A 20,331-nucleotide genomic window follows, 5' to 3' on the forward strand; every position below is an offset into this window, starting at 1 on the left:
CACTTGTACTTTCCGAGATATCTCATCATCTCCAAAATTCTCAGACTTTACCGGTACCAGCAATGCATATTATATTCTCGCTCACTTCAACTCTTATCTAAAGAAACCCTAAGAAGCGGAACCTGACTATCAGCCCTCAATCTCTGAACCCCTCTCACAGATCCCCAACCATCGGCATCAAGTCTCGGACTGAGTCTCGCTGGATCAATAGCCTCATTCGTACTCGTCGCCCAACTCCTGGCACTATCCATCCTCAGCAATGGCACGGTCATGGAATCCCTTCCTTTATCTCTTTCTCCCTCCCCAACAAACTCAATCTCCACCGTATCTCCTGCACCTCCGTCCATTCTTCTCAATTCTACTCCTTCAATCGGTTCCGGCTCAAACATCTCCTTAACAGCATCCGTGAATCTCCTTCTAATCAATTTCTGATACCACCACCCCACATACGTCGTCCAGGCCATAAACATGGTCGCCACACTCCCCATCCAGATCCAATACACAGAACTATCTCTCGCAGCCTGAGTATCTGTTGCAAGGTTGATCATAGGATTGATATGCTTGATATTCCACCACGAACTTGAGACTGCATAACAAACGCAGTTCCTGTAGACGCCGATGGTTTGCATGGTCATGCCTCCTATAGCTGCCATAAAAGATCCAAACCAGAAGAGAGAAGAGAGAGCGACGAAGCGCCAGCCTGTGAAGAGGTGTTTGAGGACGCGGCCGTAGGAGCCATCGTCAACGGCACACCGAATCGTCGCGAGAATGGTGACTATGACTTGACAGCAAGCATAGACTGTACAGCTCAAGGACCGACAACCCATTCCTATCGGCGGGGTAACGTATGCTACTACTGCTCCAGAGGCTGGTGGTAGGACGATAAAGGTAAGTGCTGGAAGAAGAATCTTGAAGACCCAGCCGAGAGGCGTGATTGTCATCAGGTCCTTGAACTTGCCATCTGGAGATTTATAAGCTTGTGTTTCCTCGACCCATTGCATCTTGTTGCTTCCACGACCCCAGAGTGACACTGGCTGGAACTCAGTTTCGTAAGCATTACTCCAACCGAAGATAAGATGGTAGAAGCGCTTCCTTTCTCGATGAGATGCTGTCTTTGGATCTTCACCTGATCGATGAGACTTTAGGGTTCCAGCCCTCTTGAGAATAGGAGGTCGACAATCCAGTGCTTCGTGGCCCGATCCCACAATTCCTGCGGATGTGCTTGGATTGTTGCTTGCCAGAAGACATCCACTGACAATAGCAACATGGACAATAACCATCCACTCAATACCAAAGCCCAGTGAAATCGCCGAGTCCTCACTGCTTGGATCAGTCCTCAGGTCCAAGATAGTGTAAACGAAAGCTCCCAGATAGAACAACACGGGACTTCCAACAGCATTCCCAAAGCTCGTCTGAGCACCCAGCAAATTCAACAATCTCGACCTCGCTTTCTCCTTTCCCTCCTTCGGCTCATCTTTCCCCGGAATGACTATACTCCTCGTAATAGCCTCCAACGGCTTCCCCTTCTCCAACATCAAATTGCCACTCGTAATCGTAACCAACAACTCCCTCTTGACCCTCACCTCCTCCTCCCCAACCGTCTCCCCCATATCCCTCACAAACCTCACGATCCGATAATCCAAATGCGCCTCATACAGACCCCCCACAATCATGTTGCCCGCGCCCACCATAATCGACACGATCCACATGATACTATCGATCGTCACCGGTACCAGGATAACCGCAAAACACACCAACGAAACAAGCAGTTGAACAGCATCATTGACACCCTTGCATCTCGTCAATTTTCTCGGCCACTCAAACTCAAAAAGATAGTCAAACTCGATCTTCTTCCTTCTCGGGATCGTCATACTAAAGATCACCGACGGGAGAATAAACTGCACGATCGAAGCCGCCCACTGATTAGGGTTACTCGCCCTCGACAACTCGATGCCGCTGCACCTCGAACTACAAAACGCGTAGCTGACGTACAACGGCTCGGCGGGCGCGAGCGAGGAGCTGTATTGCTGGCCGCATGTCTGGTTTACGGGAACGAGGCCGATGAATTGAGAATCGTTTTTGGCGAGGTCGCAGCATGTTTGCGTGTTGTAGGCTGAGACCACCCGGGATGTGAGACTGAGGGCTAGGATGAGGTTGAGGAGGCGCGTCATGGTGAGTCCGGGGGTTCGGAGACGATGTCTTGAAAGATGGAGGGAGGCTTTCTTTCATTCGGCGCTTATTGCGGGGAGGTGAAGCTGTTCACATCTCTATGCAGTACTTCGATTTCATATCTCGCTTTGGATTGATCATTGTGTATGGAAGAAGCTGAAGTATGACACGCGGGAAGATACAAGGGAAAGAAGCGCAGTAAACAGTCACAAGATCGCGAGATGAATCACTTCACCGAGAGTGAGAGGGAAAGAGGCAGCGACTCCACCTCAGTCTACTGATAGGCCGCACTTACGACTAGAATGGTGTGTGCGACAACTTTGCCAAATCTGGATGGGGCTGGATCCTTTGCAACGGGAAGGAGCTGAGAGAAAAGTGGCGTGCCGAGCGTTTGTCCCGTCTCGTCGGTTGTGGCGCTTCCACATTGGGTGTACATCCGCGAGGCTGTGATATGGCGTAAATGTCTATCCTAGGTAGCCGATTCTTGTTCACGAGATACAAAGATGATGGATTATCCGACTGCCTTGAGTCAGATGAGTGAGTGTCAAAGTCCATTGCCATTCATCTGCACATTCGCGGTTCTAAACGCCACGTGAGCAACCAGATTGGCCACCATATGCCGTTGCCCTTTTCGCCAACGCCGTTATATGCATCAGACCGTGTCATTCATACGCCATGCATCCTCTCGTAACTCATCAATGTCTTCCGAATGCTTCAATAACCAGTGTTGCGTCCTGAGCGTAACTCTCGACCACCATCGAAGAAATCATCCCCACCAGGAAGCTTGTTTCTGCTCTTGATGTCCACATCAGCAGCAAGGATATTCATGTGTTGAATTCGTCTCATGGCCTCACGCTCATAGTCTTTAGCAGTCTTGAGAACAGAGGATTGCAGGGCAGCACGTGGTGCGGACGGAACCGAAGTGAGAACCTGTATCCATGTTAGTGTAAGTCTTGCGTAGAAGGCATAGTGGCGTACTCTATTGACGGTATCAATGCGAGCGTCAAGCTCCTTGCGCATAATCATCTGAACAAGCTCCTTCTCGATCGTCTTGCCCGGTGCTGCGAATTGTTCATTGAGACTGTCGAGAGTGACACAGGAGAACGGGATGAAGTATTGGACGATACTCTTGCTTCGAATCAACTGATAGAGGTCATCAACGTGCCTTTGAAGGTGGATATCAAGTAGGTAGTCAGAGCGATAGGACTCCAGGATGCTCAGACATTGGGCGTATCTGCTGTTCACGAAGAAGCCGATGGCTCGTCGAATGTGAGGCTCGAGTTCGAGATAGGTTCGAAAGTTGGAGTTTTCGAGGACATTCTTAGTCAACTCTGCGCGCTCCATGGTTGCCAAAGCACAGATGCCACCATATACCGCAACATCATTAGGACTGATGATGGAGTTGGCGCTCGAACTCATACCCGAATCGGTTTGCAAGAAGCTCAGAGCAGCTGCCAGGTACTCTCCGCTGTCCAGACTGGAAAGGCCTTCAGCAACACAGAGGAAGGGTGGAATAGCCTTGTCCGAGTCCTTGCTATCCATAACTCCCCTAATCTTCTGTACGTTGGATGTGACGGCAATCCAGTTGCGTTGCTCGACTGCAACTTCGATGAGGTGTCGGCTGATATCAATGATATGCTTTGGGGTTTGTGCGTCTTGTCGCATGCGACTGAATGCTTCGAAAGCCTTAGGCAGATCACCGATAGCTTGAAAGTGCTTTCCCAAATCCTCATTACCCATCTACAATAGAGTTAGCTCCACAAACCTTATTTATAGAGAACAGAAGTCACATACTCGCGTGCTTTCCTTGATCAGGTTGTTCTTGTATCCCTTCACTTCGGATTCCAACCGTGCCGTCTCAGCTGCATTCGTACTCTTCGTCTTATCCATCCATGATAGGTCCCTCGCAGCTTCCTTTTCCTTGGGTGCAATTGTCTCGAGAGGGGTCTGCGCTTCCAGATACTTCGTAATGTCCTTTCCTAGCTTGGCTTCCCGGACAGCGAGCTTGAAGGCATCAATACCAAGAACGGCTGAACAGTTTCCAATGAGAATCATGCGCTCGAGTCTTGTTCGACCTTCAGACGTCTATCAGCTCATATTCATACCCAAAATATTAGATTAGAATATGCCAATCTCACCTGTGTAGTTGGCGATGTATGATTCAAGATCTAGCTTTGGTTGCTCTGCTATTTGTTAGAATGGCGCATGCAAGCTCCAGGCTTTTCTTTCATACCAGTGACAAACAATCCCTTCTTACTACGACTCTGCGTAGGAGATGGCGGAGCTCCTTGGGAGGAAGCCATCTTGTACCGACCTTTTGGATAGGCTTTTGGGCGTGCACGAAGAGAAGTGTGGGGTTCTGATTTTGAGGTTCGCAGCCTGGTATCGGCGTCGGCGTTTTGTCCAGACCCCGACATATGCACAACGCACGTGATATTCACGTTCTTTCCAAATCTGTGCTTGAGGTGTTGATGGGAAAGATTGCGTTGATGGAGATCTCAGAGGTCTGAAGAAATTGATGTGATTATTTTTTAGGCAACGGCACTAGACCCAATCCAGCGCTGATGAAAATAACTCAAGCGTAGCCTTGTCGGATTTTAAGAATGTCTAGCTACAACAGTTCACCAACAATCTACCATAGCTTTTTCATAAGCATCATTCATTATGATTTAAACATTTTTTCTATAAACATTCCATTGACAGCACGCCAAGCACAAAGGTATACCCGATGCCCACCCCCTTCAGAACCAAAACAGCCCAAATTGGATATATGTATCAAATTATGTTCATCAAACGCCATTTCCTTCCATTATATGCATGCCTCCCTATGCACATTTTCCCAGCCGGATCCTTACCCAAACCTTTGATCTGCCAGACTGTTACTCCAATTATCCCCATCTCCCGAAAAGAAGCCATCAAAATTGCCAGCCATTTCATGGCTGGGAGTTATACCTGTGTGGTAGTTCATATCTTGACTCAGACCACCCATCATGCCTGATGCTGCACCAAGGTGCGAATTAAGGTCGTAATTTTGCTGTCCTTGAGAAAGATATGGTGGGAGAGGACCGAAGAGTTGACCCTCCAGATCTTCGTATCGCCCACTTGTGGGAGTGGGATTGCCGTTGGAAAGATACATGGGTGGGATCTGAGAGTTGTTCATCAGACCAATATTCTCTTGCTTCATATTGTCGAACGCAGCCATGGCTTGGTTGGGGTAAGCAAATGGATCAGCAGAGGGGAACATCATTGCGCTAAGGTCTGGAACAGCTGTGTTTATGCCGAATTGTGACTGTTGAATGGGAAATCGTTGCGGTATGCTGTTATTGGTACTGCTAGAATCAGGAGTCCCGACTGCAGACAAGTCCGTTGGTGACATGTAACTTTGCCGGAGGTTGGGATTCGAAAGTGTGTTGATCGGGAATCGATTCTCATCAAGTGATGACCTCTGAAGGTTACTTGTCTGCAAGGGCGAAGGAACTGGAAATGTTGTCGCCCTAGGCAATCCTCCTGGCCCGATTTGAGATACATCTGGGGAGCCGTTGCCAGCCTGAGGTGCCATAGCGGGTGATGGGGCCGAACGCTTCTTTTTAGGGACAGCAGATCCAGGCCGACTGTCTTTCAGGCGCCCAGGCAATCGCTCGAATAGTCCCTGTTTACAGAATTGAGTAAAGCCAAGTGAGTCCGAAAGGAGGCAACGAACCTTCAATGCCGAGGAGCACCTATCTGCGGCCTGACTTCTCCTAGCCAATCCATTGAGCGCATCTTTCCCGTCATTGGCATCAGCTAGGATCTCTTTTGAACCTGGCTTATCTGGATTCTCAAGCACAAAATAAACCAGAGATAAGATCGCGAAGAACGTAGTATACATCTATGTCTTGTCAGCACTAAGTTTTGATTGACAGAGCAGACTATACTGCAGCTTCGCAAGCGGTAGAATATGAGAAGCAGAGTGAGATACGGACCGTGAACCAATAAGCACCGACAAGTAGTCCTCGCCTTTTCATTTCAGTGGTGATGTGGACGATGTTTCGCGACACGCTGACACAAGCCGCAGCACAAGCGTAAGCTCTCTCGTCAACTTTCTTACTAGCACATTGTTTCTCAGACACGTAGTGCAAGAATGGTCTGTACAACATCATCTGAACATGGGCATAAGATAATCTGAGAAGCTGTTGGACGCTACCAGGTGCGTTAGTAAGACGACTAGAAGACCAAGGGGCTTCTAAGGCCTACCGAAGAATATTTGGAGGCCCATCTCCTCCTGGTCGCAGGGCCATGGGCAGCTTATCAAGCCATGCTGCAAGATCCCGCTCGATCTCCCGAATCTTGGCATGATTGATGCCGTACGAAGACTTAGAGTTACCTTGCAGGGACTCCTCCAAGCCTTTTGTGGGGTATATATACTTGATAACTTTGGCCAGCGTGAACATTAATCGAGTGTGCGCATTCGAGGCTTGGAAAAGAAGTGAGGGCCCATTTGGCATCTCCAAAATACCATCCTTGGTTATGTACTCATCGTCGACCTCAAGAGGAAGTTCTTGGTCAATGTCATCATTGCTGAGCATTTGAGGAAATCCAAGCAAGACTGAAACGTATGTGTCCATTTTTCTGATCACCCAGAAGACTCTTCTTCGAGTCTCAAGTTCCACAGGGTTGAAATTCTTAAGGAGGCTACGATGAAGGCCCTGGCGTAACGCGGACCTCAAAGCGACTCCAATGTAAGAATAACAGGTGCTCAGGTTAGCGGACGATTGTAGAAATAGAATCATGAACAAAATTGCTTGCAATGATGTAATGTCACGACAGTCCGTTATATCCATCATGTTTCGAGCAGCTCGAAAATATTTGAGACTAAATGGTGAGGTCAGCTCTTCCATTTGAAGACCAGACTGAAGAATTTTAATCTGATAGGCTGTGCTGGTTACACATCTCGCCAAAGATGCAAAAGTATGGTGCCGTGATTGAGGCCAATCAATTTTGATTAGTCTCAGAGATACCCGAAGGTGCCGAGTAAAGTTATACAAGTAGGAGAAGTACTTACCCTTGCTCGATCCCAGCTTTGTAGGTATTCTGCGTTGGGTTATTCGGATTCTCTCCTGGCTCCAGATGGAACATACATCCTAAGGCAAGTACCATATATAAAAGAGGAAGAAATCGGTTTTCGCTGTCTCCGAAGCTTTCGGGAGGTATGTCATATATTCTGTCAAACATCTCATAGAAGGTAGGCTGATGTACAAAGCGCAATAGAGAGCTTGCGCTATTCAGAGAATCCTCGCATAAAGCTTTCGCATTTTCACGGGATGGAAGATCCATGGTATTGGGAAGGCCACTATCCATTGGACTTTCCGTGGAAGATCTGGGCGAGTCGAACATAGGTGTCACATTGGGTCGCGGTATTCTTGGGAATAGGGGGGCGTTGTGATCATTTCCGAGAAGTCCCCCAAACTGCTCTCGCATGCGCCTGACAAAGACTGTGCCAGAAGAAGTACCATGGAAATCCCAATTTCCCTTATCATCCAGGTCAAGTTGACCTGTAGACTCAATCATGGATCGCAATTGTGCATCTTGTTCCGACGAGTCAGAAGCATCGCCAGATTTGCCGGCAGCATTGTTCTGTAAGACATCCTTGCCAACGCCTGCTTGACGACGTTGTTGAATTAAGGCATCAATATTCGGGTCGTTCAAGTCCACGTTGGGGAGGACAGTCCTAAGTAGGGTTTCTGCTCGTTGCAAACGGTTCTCGAGAGCTTCGATATATTGGGGTGCGGGGTTCCTACGTCTATTTGAAGGCTGGTCGTACGTACAGTCTGACTGGTATTAGTTGACGACGTCCAAGCTTGAGTTGGAGAGAGAAGAGAATGTCGCAATGCGCATCTGAATTCTGCATACCATAGCTATACACCGTACAATGGGTACATGGCTGCTTTCCGTCGCACTTGATCTTCTTGCGACGACATTCATCACAGGCGCGCGTAACCCTTCTTCTTTTCTGCAAAGGAGCAGGCGCACGCGACGGCTGGGAGCTTGAGGTCGGCGAGGTCTGCGCTGCATTCGAGTCCTCCTCGATCTCGAACGATTCGGGAGATGATTGTCCGGGACTTGTTGACGATACCCCCATGGCCATGGACATAGCATTTGGGCCAAACATTGCGCTTGTCATCGTAGAGTTTGAGCCAGTCGGAATAATCTGTACTTCAACACTCGCACAATGGGACGGAACCAGTGTGGTGCAGGTCTTGGGAAGGATCAATGGGTGAGGTCTCTCGCATTGCAAATTGCAGCGCCTACGTCTGTGGAGGGGCGTGTCTGGATGTAAGGTACAGTGGCAGTGCGAGCTCGTATGCGGACAGGTATGAGTGAGTGTGAGTATAAATGAGTTTAAAGTCCAAAGTCCGCGAAAGGATGGTAGATTGGAATGGTTTAGTTTACGGTCCTCTGCTAGCTAGTGACGTCTCCTCGAGACGGCGACGCTTGGATCTGTATGAAAAGAGAAGGCTGCGGATCAATAGATGTGCGGTATTTGTTGATTACCTCAGCTAGATAAACAGTACCAGATACGAGAGGCGGCGGCGGCGGCTGCTGCTGCTGCTGCTGCTGCTGTGGTGTCTGGGCGAAGCAGCGGGGTTAGAAAGAGGAAGGAAGGGAAGAAGAAGAAAAGAAAGAAAGTTTAGCATCCATAATTATTATGAACGACTGAGCAATAGAAGGCTGCCAAACTGCGATGAGCCATTGATAGAGTGGGGCAGAGTTGTGTAATGTCAAGCCTGAGTAATAAGACTGCACTGCTTCTGATGCATCTCCGAGACTGGGACGTCGTGGGCCGCGGTCTTAAATCCGTAATCCGAAGACGCCTCCCGATTTCGCACCGACCTGGACAGAACGGGCAGCTTGCGATCCAAGCCAAAGTTGGATGGCGTCCAAGTTTGGGAGAATCACGTGTTGGTGGCGTCTACATACCGATAGGTACCTACTGTATGATCTGCGATGAGCACCGTGCTGGCGTCGTGCGCTGGGTTTTATAACCTCATCGGACGTCTTATATGCAGGCGACGTTGCTGTTGGAATAGACATGGCGGTGCCAAGACCTTTAACCTTAAGCCGAAGCCTTCCGGAGCCGTAACCTTAGCACAGGGTTTCCGATTTGGATGACTTGCATTTCTTGCGCTCGACTCGACGACCAGGGGCCAGATTCGCATCCGTCTCTGCGCTGCCCCAACAATCTTGTCGACGGAGAAACTCCGTACTGCAGCAGCAGACAGCTGTGTGGCCACCACGCTCGAAAGCCCTCGCGGTGCACGACTTGGGCGCATGTTCGTCCAGATACCTATTATGCTTCGTGGCTATGACGGCCTTATCTTTTGTCCAACCCACCATGCACGGCTACCAATTATATATCTGCACATTTCCTTTGGCACTTCATTCTCTCTTGCGGTTTCTCCCTCGAGGTCGTCGTGAGTGTTGACTGTACCATCCCACCACCAGCAACTGTTTGACAAATGCGACTGAGTCCCTCTTGGCTATCTCCCGCCCGCGCGAATCAGTGCTATGATCCCACCACGGATGTCAGAGTTCAGGGCCCGTCAGGGGGGTGGGGCAATGCAAGTGCGGGGCAAATAAGCAGTCGAGTCCTGGTTCTCCTGACGTACTGCGCTCATGGTCTTTTTCCTCGAGAAGATGTTTCCCCCACAATGATGGGACGAGAAGGTACAGACAGCTTTTAGTGTTACGCCATGTTCAAAATATCCTGGCATGAGTGAGCTATCATGTCCACGAATAATACCAAATTCGGTGTTTCCGCTAGTGATACGCGGAGCCAAACTTGGTCCTTCTAGTTTTTGCACTTTCCCTTTGTGCAGAGTTTTAACGTCGAGACTCTTCTTTATCTCTCTCTACCTGTTGTGTAGAATCAACAGAAACACCCAATCATCAAGACGACCTGAAAATTGGTCACTTGTGTGAATAGACAATCCACGCTTTACTTGGAATATAGACTGCTGGAAGTCCATCTCTCTTCAATTGGCAATTGGAAGCTTCTGAAACGATGTCTTCTAAGCCCATCTTTGTGGCTACTCACCCGAGAGCCTGCAGTACGGCATTCGAAAGGGTTGGTGTCTTCCAAATTTATTGTCTGCTGTCAGGAACTGATAAGTTTCTGTTTTCCAGGTCTTCATGACTCGCCAAGATATCCTTGCCTGCGTTCACGAACCATTTGGTGACGCCTTCTACTACGGTCCAGAAAGACTTAGCTCCAGATACGAGCATGATGAGGAAGCCCGTGAGGCAAGCGGGTTCGCAGACAGTACCTTTAAGACTATATTCGAGAGGATTGAAAGAGAAGGCAAAGAGGTTCGATCAAGCTCTACTTCTTTCCCTCTCCGGCTGGCATATTCCGAAGTTATCCTCTCTTATCGACAGAAGAGCAGCAATGTAAGAACTACCAAAGTTAGTGCTTTTGAGTTCGAGCGGAGATCTCGCTATCCGGCATTCCATTCTAAATTTGATTACCAAAACGTCATATTTTGTCGTGCAAAATTGCATTCATTATAACACCTTTCCACACCCAACATATCAAAGCCTCCAGTCTCCTCAAAAATCTGCCATTCTATACTTGATACTTCAGCATACCGGTCTTCTTCCTACTTGACACCACGGTCACCAGCGTCGTTTTGATGCAATTCAACTCATATCAATCAGGGAAAACGTCTCTTCATCAAGGATATCACACACTATCTGGTGCCTCCTGAAGGCAAAGAAGCGACTATAGCCCCATCTCTAGGTGGAAAGACCAAGAAGAAGGGCGTTGGAACAAACGGCCAGACCAATGGCCACGTCAATGGCTTCAGCAATGGTGTCAATGGGCATACGAACGGTCACCACAAGGCCCCCTATCCATACGATACCGACGCCGAAGCAGGAAATCCCACAGTGGTACCTGCAGAGATTCTCAAGCAATTCCACTTCACGTTCCTGATCCGTCACCCTCGTCACAGCATTCCTTCGTACTGGCGATGCACTATTCCTCCCCTGGACAAGGTCACTGGCTTTTACGACTTCATGCCATCCGAGGCAGGATACGATGAATTGCGTCGAGTTTTCGACTTTCTCATGAAAGAGAAGCAGGTTGGGCCGGCTCTTGCCGGAGAGGAGGGAAAGTTGCAGGACGGCGAAGTCAGTATTACGGTCATTGATGCAGATGATCTGCTGGATGACCCTGAGGGTATCATCTCAGCTTATTGCAAGGAAGTTGGTATCCAGTACAACCCGGACATGTTGATCTGGGATACCGAGGAAGATCATCAGAGAGCCAGAGATGCGTTTGAAAAATGGAGAGGCTTCCATGATGATGCTATCAACAGCACTTCTTTGAAGCCAAGAAGCGCTCAACATGTAAGTTACTCATCCGAAGCCACCACGCTACGAACTCTCCGCACACTTGCTAATTCTACCCTGTAAGAAGAAGAAGGCAAAGACCATAGAGATCGAAGACCAGGAATGGCGTGAAAAGTATGGTGATGAAGCTGCCAGAATCATTCGGAAGAGTGTCAATGCCAACATTCCTGACTATGAATATCTGAAGTCCTTTGCAATCAAGGTCTAGGCCGGGTTTCTACACACTGAGAATTCGACTTTATATGTACGCAATGACACAACGGACTATTAAGTTTCAAGAAAAGCGGACTGGGATTGCTGGTCATTATGTCCACAACCCTATATCAATACATATATATTTCTATGACGCCTGTTATGCAAAGTGTCTATACATATTTTACAACACAACTTTCTCTGGCTCCTTTTCTGTGACGACTTGTTCCGAGACCACTTCAGGAATGATTTCCTGTTCCTCCACCTCCTTCGTCCTCCCTGTCATCCTCCCATATCCCCATACTCTGTTCGGATCCCGATGATTGGTATGCATCGGCAGCACACCATGCTCCACATTCTCAGCCCACGTCTCCGCAAACTCAGCATCCGTCAAATCCCTCCACAACACCTGCACATTCACACCCTGGCCCTCCCGTTTCAGCCCAATCCTGGGCGGCCAAATCTTCCTCCCATTAACAATCTCAGGCGTCGGCTTATCCTTCAACGCCAATCTCCCCAGCACCGCAGCCATATCTGCCACACTGTTCGCTTTTTGGTCACAGATCTGTCTCCCTCTGATCTCCTTGTTGACATGCTTCCCTTCTTTGTCCAGGAAGATCTCGTCGCCCCATTCTAGTTCGTGGCGTTTCCGGTATTCGCGCAGTTTTTGGAAGGCGGAGAGTCCGACGAAGCCTTTTCCTTCCGGGAAGGTGATTTGCGCGAAGGGGTGCCAGAGGTCTTTTCGTAGGGCCGCGGGAACGGTTTTCTTGCCGTTGAAGGGGATTTGGTTTAGAGCGGCATTGTTCTGTGGGGTTCTGTTAGTAGATGTTTCTCGAGGAGAGGGATGGGAGTGAGTGTACCCGTAGAGCCTTGGTCAAGGAGTAGACGATCATGTTCTTCTGTAGATGGTTGAAGACGAATATTTGTCGTCCATAGTCTCTCTTCCTCCGCGGTCCTAGAGCTGTGGGTGAAGGCTTGCTCTTCCCAATTGCCCTCGTAGCTTTGCGTGCTACATCTGAAGTTGTGCGGGCACTCATTGTGATGTGTGGTGGCCGAGCAGCTCAAAATTTCGGGATCTCGCGATTCATCGACTTGCCTTCAAAATTCTGTTTTGAGACTAGCGCCATTACACCCAACACTGAGTTTATCACGTGCAGGTAAGGCTGTGGGGATTTCATTTGGGTGGCAAGGGGTTGTGCTTTCATCCAATCCAATCGCTCGCCGTGTATGCTGTCATGCACTATCAGCCCACTCTGGGCAGGGGTGCGAAGTCCTTACGTAGAAGGCTCTGGCATGTTCCAAGGTTCAAAAGCCTGATACCTCTCGTGCGTTCGAGTCAACGCCTGATGGCCCTCGTCACTTCTAGCTAAACTTGGCTTTGCATATATTCTTGCAAACGGTCTCTCTTCTCTTTCTTGAAACATTACGCTCCAGGAACTCAATTCAAGTTCAAGCATATTCCCGCTTGCGCAGATCAAAAGCACATAGAGCGTTAAAAGTCAATTCCTTGGAATTGCCCCTCATCACGATTTACGATTTCAACGATACAACACAACCATTGATCGCTCTTTGATCATACGACAACATGGCGACTTCCAACATGAACTTCACGGATCGGGCAACCAAAGCCCTTTCCGATGCGATGGCAACCGCAGAATCCTATGCCCATCCGCAACTCCTACCCCTCCATCTCGCCGTGAGCCTTCTCGACCCTCCGGCAGACGAATCGAAAGATCAACAGAACCCCGCAAACGCACCACAATCGCTCTTCCGCCAGGTCGTTGAACGAGCTCATGGAGATGCACAAGCTCTGCAGCGAGCCCTCAATCGGGCGCTCGTACGATTACCGAGTCAAACACCGGCGCCCGAGCAGATCTCCATGGCACCCTCGTTTACGAAGGTTTTGAGACAGGCACACGAGTTACAGAAGACGCAGAAGGATTCTTTTATTGCGGTGGATCATCTGATTATTGCGTTGTCGGAGGACCCCTCTGTGCAGACGGCTTTGAAGGAGGGGAATGTTCCCAATGTCAAGGTGCTGCAAGATGCGGTTCAGTCGATTCGAGGTACGCGCAGAGTGGACTCGAAGACGGCGGATGCGGAAGAGGAGTTTGAGAATCTAAAGAAATTCACGATTGATATGACGGCGTTGGCGCGAGAGGGAAAGATTGATCCGGTTATTGGACGAGAGGAGGAGATTAGACGGGTGGTTCGGATTCTGTCTCGACGAACGAAGAATAACCCGGTCTTGATTGGAGAACCTGGTGTGGGAAAGACAACTGTGGTGGAAGGCCTGGCACAGCGTATCGTTAACAACGATGTCCCAGACAATCTTGCAGCTTGCAAGCTTCTGTCACTGGATGTTGGTTCTCTGGTCGCGGGTAGCAAGTACCGAGGAGAGTTCGAGGAGAGAATGAAGGGACTGCTGAAGGAAATCGAACAAACCAAGGAGTTCATCGTTCTCTTCGTCGACGAGATGCATCTGTTGATGGGTGCTGGATCCAGTGGCGAAGGTGGAATGGACGCTGCCAATCTTCTCAAACCTATGTTGGCCCGAGGTCAACTGCACTGCATTGGCGCAACCACCCTCGCTGAGTACCGAAAGTACATCGAGAAAGACGCAGCTTTTGAGCGACGTTTCCAACAAGTCCTTGTCAAAGAGCCTACCGTCCCAGAAACCATCTCGATTCTCAGAGGTCTGAAGGACAAGTACGAAGTCTACCACGGTATCACTATCTCGGATGGTGCTATTGTGACTGCTGCCACACTAGCAGCTCGTTACCTCACACAACGACGACTTCCTGACTCGGCTGTTGATCTCATCGATGAAGCTGCAGCTGCAGTCAAGACTGAACGAGAATCGCTACCAGAAGCTCTTGACAACCTCAACCGTAGGCTTCAGCAGCTCAAGATTGAAATCCACGCCTTGTCACGAGAGAAGGATGATGCTTCCAAGGCACGTCTTGCACAAGCCAAGCAAGATGCAAGCAATGTCGAGGAAGAACTCAGACCCCTGCGCGAGAAATACGAGAGTGAACGAGCTAGAGGCAAACTCATCCAAGACGCCAAAGTCAAGCTCGATCAATTGCGTGTCAAGAAAGATGAAGCTATGCGAATGGGTGATGATCAAAAGGCTGCCGATTTGCAATACTATGCCATTCCCGAGCAAGAGCAATTCATCAAGAAGCTAGAGAAGGATAAGGCAGCTGCTGATGCCGCTCTCAGCACGAACAACCCAGACTCTGGCGGGTCACTCATCACCGATATCGTTGGTCCAGACCAAATCAACGAGATTGTAGCGAGGGCTACCGGTATTCCTGTCACGAGACTAAAGACAACCGAGAAAGACAAGCTTTTACACATGGAGAAGGTCCTTGGCAAGATCGTTGTTGGTCAAAAGGAGGCTGTCAAGGCAGTTTCTGACAAGATTCGTCTTCAACGATCTGGTCTCAGCAATCCCAACCAACCTCCCAGCTTCCTCTTCTGTGGTCCATCGGGTACTGGTAAGACACTTCTTACGAAGGCTCTTGCTGAGTTCTTGTTCGATGATCCAAAGGCCATGATTCGTCTCGATATGTCCGAATATCAAGAACGCCACTCACTCGCTCGTATGATTGGTGCTCCTCCAGGATATGTCGGACACGACGCAGGTGGACAACTTACGGAAGCTCTTCGAAGAAAGCCGTTCTCGATTCTACTTTTCGATGAAGTTGAGAAGGCTGCCAAGGAAGTTCTCACCATCCTCCTCCAACTCATGGACGATGGTCGTATCACCGACGGCCAAGGACGTGTTATTGATGCTCGCAACTGTATCGTCATCATGACATCCAACATTGGCGCTGAATACCTTCAACGTGCCACCACTGCCAGCGGCAAGATTGACGAGACGACCAAGGCTATGGTCAAGAAGGCTCTCGAGGATTACTTCCTTCCCGAGTTCCTGAACCGAATCAGCGAGACTATCATCTTCAACCGTCTGTCGAAGACCGAAATCCGTAAGATCGTTGAAGTCCGTCTGGCTGAAATCCAGAAGCGTCTGGAGGCGAACGGCAAGAATGTCAGAATCGACTGTTCTCCGGCCGTAAGAGACTGGCTCGGATCTGCTGGTTACAACCCACAATACGGTGCCCGACCTCTTGCCAGACTTATCGAGACAGAGGTCTTGAACAAGTTGGCTGTTCTCATTCTCAGAAACAGCATCAAAGACGGCGAGACTGCCAGAGTTGTCATGGATAATGGAAGAATCAAGGTCCTCGGCAACCACGAAGACTCTGCTTCAGAGAGCGACGAAGATATGGAGCTTGATGCGGAAGATGTTGCGGATGCGATGGGAGAAGGAGATGACATGGATTTGGCCCTTTACGATTAAGCGGATACCAGGTGATGAATTGATGAATGATGAGAGAAATATCAAGCATGGTTTCATTTGTTGAAAAGTTTGGCGTTTCCACACGGAGTTCGGACGATGGCCGGTGGATGAGCCATCCGCACTTTTTTGACGACTAGATAATTATTGTAGTCTCTGCTAAGAAGAAATAAAACAATATACCACAGATAACCTTATCTTCTTGAAGCCAGTGACATGCTTTTGAATGAAATTGACGCAATGCAGGAGTCCCAACTCTGCGTTCTTGAACCTCCACGTGATGCGACTGACTAGTAAACCAACCTTCATTTTGACTTTGAGGCGAAATTCTACTCTCCTTCTCCACTCCTCGTCCGTCCCATGTATCGAAGGTTCGGCGGTCATCCGAACCGGTAACACTTTGATGAGGTGGCTCAGCCGCTGAGCACATTTTCTGCAAGTCTTGGCGATTTCAAGGTTGTTTCTGGTGCATTTGTGGGGATGTCTAGTTTCAGGTTTCCCTCTCCCATCTGATAACATGAAACTGGACAAGGTTACCGCTCAGCATTCGGAACCACCCTGATCTTCCTCCAATAAGGGCGTCTAGATCATAACCGTACCGAGATCTGATTACGGCGATCTTACTGCGAGCGTTGGTATGATCACCCGCTAGACCTCTGGAGTTTCACGCCTCGCTGTGAGCACCAAGAGAAGAGGTTAAAGGCTTGGCGACCGCTCGTGGTCGTGGGAATGAAGGCGTCTGAACACAGGACGACGGGACGAGTCAGCGGGCAAGATGAGACGGGGAAACCAATCGAAACCCATTGGGGATTTCCGGGTTGGCAGCAATCTCCTGAGGTCCATCGCGATGAAGCACAGTTGTTTCTTGGCATCATGGAGAGAGATCACATATAAGTTGTCTGTTTCCTGTGTATTGGTTTGCTTCTTCAGCCGCGCTCTCTTCATTGTTCTGTCCTTCCTTGAATCTTCATTACATTCTTTTTACAACAGTTGAGCTGTTCGATTTAACCTCTCTATCCGCAATATTTCTATTGTTTATATTACACCTTTTTTCACATACCAACCAAACAAATCAGTCAAAATGAAGTTCTCAACCTCAATCCTCACCTTCTCCCTCCTCGCCCTCGCAGCTTCCTCCCCAATGCCCAAAAAGAAAGCCGCCTCAAGCACCAGCTCAGCAGTCGCCTCCGCCACAGCAGCCGCCTCAACCGCCGCCGCTTCAGCAGCAGCAGATGGCTCCGTCCTCACCGCCTCAGACTACAACACCTTCCAAATCTCCTCCGGCACAGCCGGCACCGCCGAAACGGAAGCCAACGCCCTCTTCGCCAACATCGACATGAACAACCTGGCCGGCGTCTCGGCCGCGGACCTTAAAGTCATCAAGGGGATCCATGACGTTGCTGAGGACGCCGAGACTGATGCTTTTAACCCGGCTATCGACGCTGCGAGCGGTGATGCTGCAACTGCGCTCCAGGTTCGTCTCCCCTTTTCTCATCTCATCTGAGAATATTCGTGTTAACCAGAGCTATAGAATGGCAAGATAAAGAACAAGGTCCTCAAGCTCACGGCTGAGGTCCTGGGTATCCAAGTCGATGCTGCGCAGGGTGGAGATGATTCTGATCTTGCGGCTGAGCAGGCGAAGCTTGCTAATAATATTAAGCTTGATACTGCGGCAGCGGGACAGGCTTCTACGGCTGTTAGCTTTACTGGGACTTCGTAAAGGGTACAGTATGAGGATGATAGGAAATGAGTGAGATGTGAGGGATGTGTATGTAGAGATTTGCGTGGAGGAATTAGCGAGGTTTCTGGCGGGAATGAGGTAGCTATAATGCTCATTGGTGGAGATACAATGAAGATTGAAGATTGTGTGTAGAGTTTAGATTCCCCTCTATCTTCGTGAGATTGAGTTCCTCCTCATTGATCAACTCCGAACCCTGGACAAATCAAATACCGAAATCGATACTTTACACACCTGCGACACTTTCCCCACCAAATATCCCTAGATCCAACTAGAATTTATTGCGGTAAAAGATCCTCCGGCCGCCTCCCAATCTACAACCCTCATAGATCCACCAACTGAATATCAACATTGGTAAACCAAAGAGGGGAATCGATACTTGATTTACCTGTGATGCTTTTTGTCACTCACTGTTTAAGTGCTGGGCCAGTAGTGTGGCATGTTAGAGCGATATGCAACAAGATTTTTGAAGAGTTTTCACATCGAGGATCGATGTTCTGGGGAGGAAATTCGAGGTAAATTAGGGAGCGGGACGAGCAAGGATGTTAGAGGAATTAGTGAATAGTTTTAAGAGTAAGATTTCTGATCTTTTTCGAGTGTGGGTGAAGTTAAGTAGCGAATTAAAAGGTCTATATAAACTCTTTGTCGTTTGCTTCTTCGAAAGACCAATTCACAAGCAAACAACCGCACTACATTATAATAGAGCCCGGGGATACTGCTCCTTCGGGTTGCGTTTGTTCTTACGTTGTCCCGGTGGTTCGATTATCGGGACAGAAACAGAGTCTTTCGGATATACTGTTCTAGAACACTTACGTTATAGATACCAATATATCATCACTGGTCTACTATGAAAGGAATAAAGAGTGGTAATTTAGCGTTGACAGCAAAAAAGAGAAGTTGACAACAGCAACTCGATGGAAGCGTATTTGATCTGAACTTGAACACCGAAAAGATGGGTCCGGGTAAGTGCACGCAATGAGAGAGTCTTGATTCTGTGTCGAGCAAAAGCAGACAGACCAAGGGATCGTTATTTTATACTTGCTGGCTCGAAAATTGTTTGTGAAGTTGCGGGATTGAGTGAATCTTAACGGACACTCATTTGAATTTTCGATTCGAGTTGAAGCGTGAATGAATCGAAACGCAGTGAATAATGCTGTCGTGTCTTGAATCGAGCTTCTGTTGACTATATAAAGCAGAGTTGCGGTACTGTTTTCAACAACACGGGTGACAAAATGGGAAAGCCAAGACCTACGCCTTGGAAGAGCAACGTCTGTTCCACAGCCCTAGTTGCAAGAGAACTTTTGTCGTGTTACTTCTTCTATAATCTTAATTTTCAAATTGTTAGATATCTCTGCTGGTCGACCCTCAACACTTGAGCATTGTTGACCACTGATTTGTCTGTAAAACTTTTGATATTGACAACAAGATTTTCAAACAAACAATATTTGTTGTACCTCACATGAAAATTGACAAACACACTTTCCTCCTTGTCAACAAATCTTAACTATTGTCAATAAATTCCAATTACCGACGTTCAAATCACTTTTACCGTCGTCCCCCACGTTGCGATATCAATACTTTGTCCCCGGCTCCACGGATACCTTCGTCTCCTTCAGAATGTCTTCGTGCTGTATGAAACTTGATGATGTTTTCTGCTGGGCGAAGAGCTGCGATATATACATGGCACACGACCGCTAGTGCCAATTTTTCACAGTTTGTGGCATGTCCTGATGCCCTGAGATTTCGGAATTCAAAGTTCTGCTGGACGTGAAGGATAATGTAACCCCTTGATTATATGTTAGCTTGCCAGACATGCTACTTCAAATTAAAGAGAATACATAAAAAAAGTCTGTATCAAGATTCAGAGTCTGTTAGTGATTCAGTGCTTTAAAGTAGCATAAGTTCTCTTCTCTTTAAGTTAAGAATTCTATCAAGATTCGGAGTCCGTCAATGATTTAGTACTTTAAAGCTGCATAAGTCTTCTTCTCGTCAAGTTGCAGCAGCATGCCTCTATATTTCTGGCAAGAAACTGACATATGATCGGGGGCACATTGTACATTGTTTACCAGACCTCTGGCATTTCGGACTTTGCACCACGCTATTCGCTAAACCTTTAGTAACTGTTTTGTAGACAATAAATGGCTTTTGTTGTTAACCTTTTGTCTATTGTCAATTATGCTTTCAATCTACTGTATTGAATTAGTATATTGTTGATTTACTACATGTCCAAATGTTACCTCAAAGCGATTCGTGAACAAGCTAGCTTAGAACGATGCATCGGCCCGGGCAATCGAAAACATGATATTCTCCATGGTTTGTGAATGGTTGTCTTCACGTTCCGCGGCCGTGAACGTTTCTGTTTTTATACCTCGAGCTCTAGAAGAATGAGAGGATTGACGTGCCGCTTGCAGTGCTTTGCACACTGGGGCAAAGATTCACTTTCTCAAATCGATTTCTCATTGGCTAGGATTGTTCA

General features: G+C 48.3%; 7 protein-coding genes across 7 annotated transcripts; 3 read left to right on the forward strand and 4 right to left on the reverse strand.

The window, feature by feature from the left end:
* Positions 1-86: 86 nt before the first annotated feature.
* On the reverse strand, positions 87-2,502 carry LY89DRAFT_715422 (uncharacterized protein; the record flags this gene model as incomplete). Its single annotated transcript, XM_018218203.1, has 1 exon — positions 87-2,502. Exon 1 carries the CDS (start codon positions 2,169-2,171, stop codon positions 87-89), a length of 2,085 nt encoding a protein of 694 aa, XP_018075507.1. The 5' UTR covers positions 2,172-2,502.
* Positions 2,503-2,613: 111 nt separating this feature from the next.
* On the reverse strand, positions 2,614-4,539 carry LY89DRAFT_705058 (COP9 signalosome-like protein complex subunit 1). Its single transcript, XM_018217424.1, has 5 exons — positions 4,403-4,539; positions 4,308-4,352; positions 3,964-4,244; positions 3,148-3,909; positions 2,614-3,099 (listed from the first exon to the last, which is right to left on the reverse strand). Exons 1-5 carry the CDS (start codon positions 4,470-4,472, stop codon positions 2,884-2,886), a joined length of 1,374 nt encoding a protein of 457 aa, XP_018075508.1. The 5' UTR covers positions 4,473-4,539; the 3' UTR covers positions 2,614-2,883.
* Positions 4,540-5,020: 481 nt separating this feature from the next.
* LY89DRAFT_665606 (uncharacterized protein) lies at positions 5,021-8,329 on the reverse strand (the record flags this gene model as incomplete). Its single annotated transcript, XM_018212853.1, has 6 exons — positions 5,021-5,818; positions 5,870-6,037; positions 6,132-6,348; positions 6,403-7,020; positions 7,211-7,942; positions 7,974-8,329. 6 exons carry the CDS (start codon positions 8,327-8,329, stop codon positions 5,021-5,023), a joined length of 2,889 nt encoding a protein of 962 aa, XP_018075509.1.
* A 1,537-nt stretch (positions 8,330-9,866) lies between these two features.
* On the forward strand, positions 9,867-11,860 carry LY89DRAFT_681763 (uncharacterized protein). The gene is made up of 4 exons (XM_018214364.1): positions 9,867-10,273; positions 10,333-10,515; positions 10,864-11,556; positions 11,624-11,860. The coding sequence occupies exons 1-4, from the start codon at positions 10,211-10,213 to the stop codon at positions 11,765-11,767; spliced, it is 1,083 nt and encodes a 360-aa protein (XP_018075510.1). The 5' UTR covers positions 9,867-10,210; the 3' UTR covers positions 11,768-11,860.
* On the reverse strand, positions 11,840-12,844 carry LY89DRAFT_715426 (uncharacterized protein). Its single transcript, XM_018218204.1, has 2 exons — positions 12,612-12,844; positions 11,840-12,556 (listed from the first exon to the last, which is right to left on the reverse strand). Exons 1-2 carry the CDS (start codon positions 12,786-12,788, stop codon positions 11,936-11,938), a joined length of 798 nt encoding a protein of 265 aa, XP_018075511.1. The 5' UTR covers positions 12,789-12,844; the 3' UTR covers positions 11,840-11,935.
* Positions 12,845-13,351: 507 nt separating this feature from the next.
* On the forward strand, positions 13,352-16,120 carry LY89DRAFT_577551 (putative heat shock protein hsp98; the record flags this gene model as incomplete). Its single annotated transcript, XM_018208902.1, has 1 exon — positions 13,352-16,120. The coding sequence occupies one exon, from the start codon at positions 13,352-13,354 to the stop codon at positions 16,118-16,120; it is 2,769 nt and encodes a 922-aa protein (XP_018075512.1).
* Positions 16,121-17,258: 1,138 nt separating this feature from the next.
* On the forward strand, positions 17,259-17,837 carry LY89DRAFT_577634 (uncharacterized protein; the record flags this gene model as incomplete). Its single annotated transcript, XM_018208906.1, has 2 exons — positions 17,259-17,591; positions 17,649-17,837. 2 exons carry the CDS (start codon positions 17,259-17,261, stop codon positions 17,835-17,837), a joined length of 522 nt encoding a protein of 173 aa, XP_018075513.1.
* Positions 17,838-20,331: the final 2,494 nt, after the last annotated feature.

This window comes from Mollisia scopiformis (assembly GCF_001500285.1).
Source record: "Mollisia scopiformis unplaced genomic scaffold LY89scaffold_5, whole genome shotgun sequence".
NCBI lineage: Eukaryota > Fungi > Ascomycota > Leotiomycetes > Helotiales > Mollisiaceae > Mollisia > Mollisia scopiformis.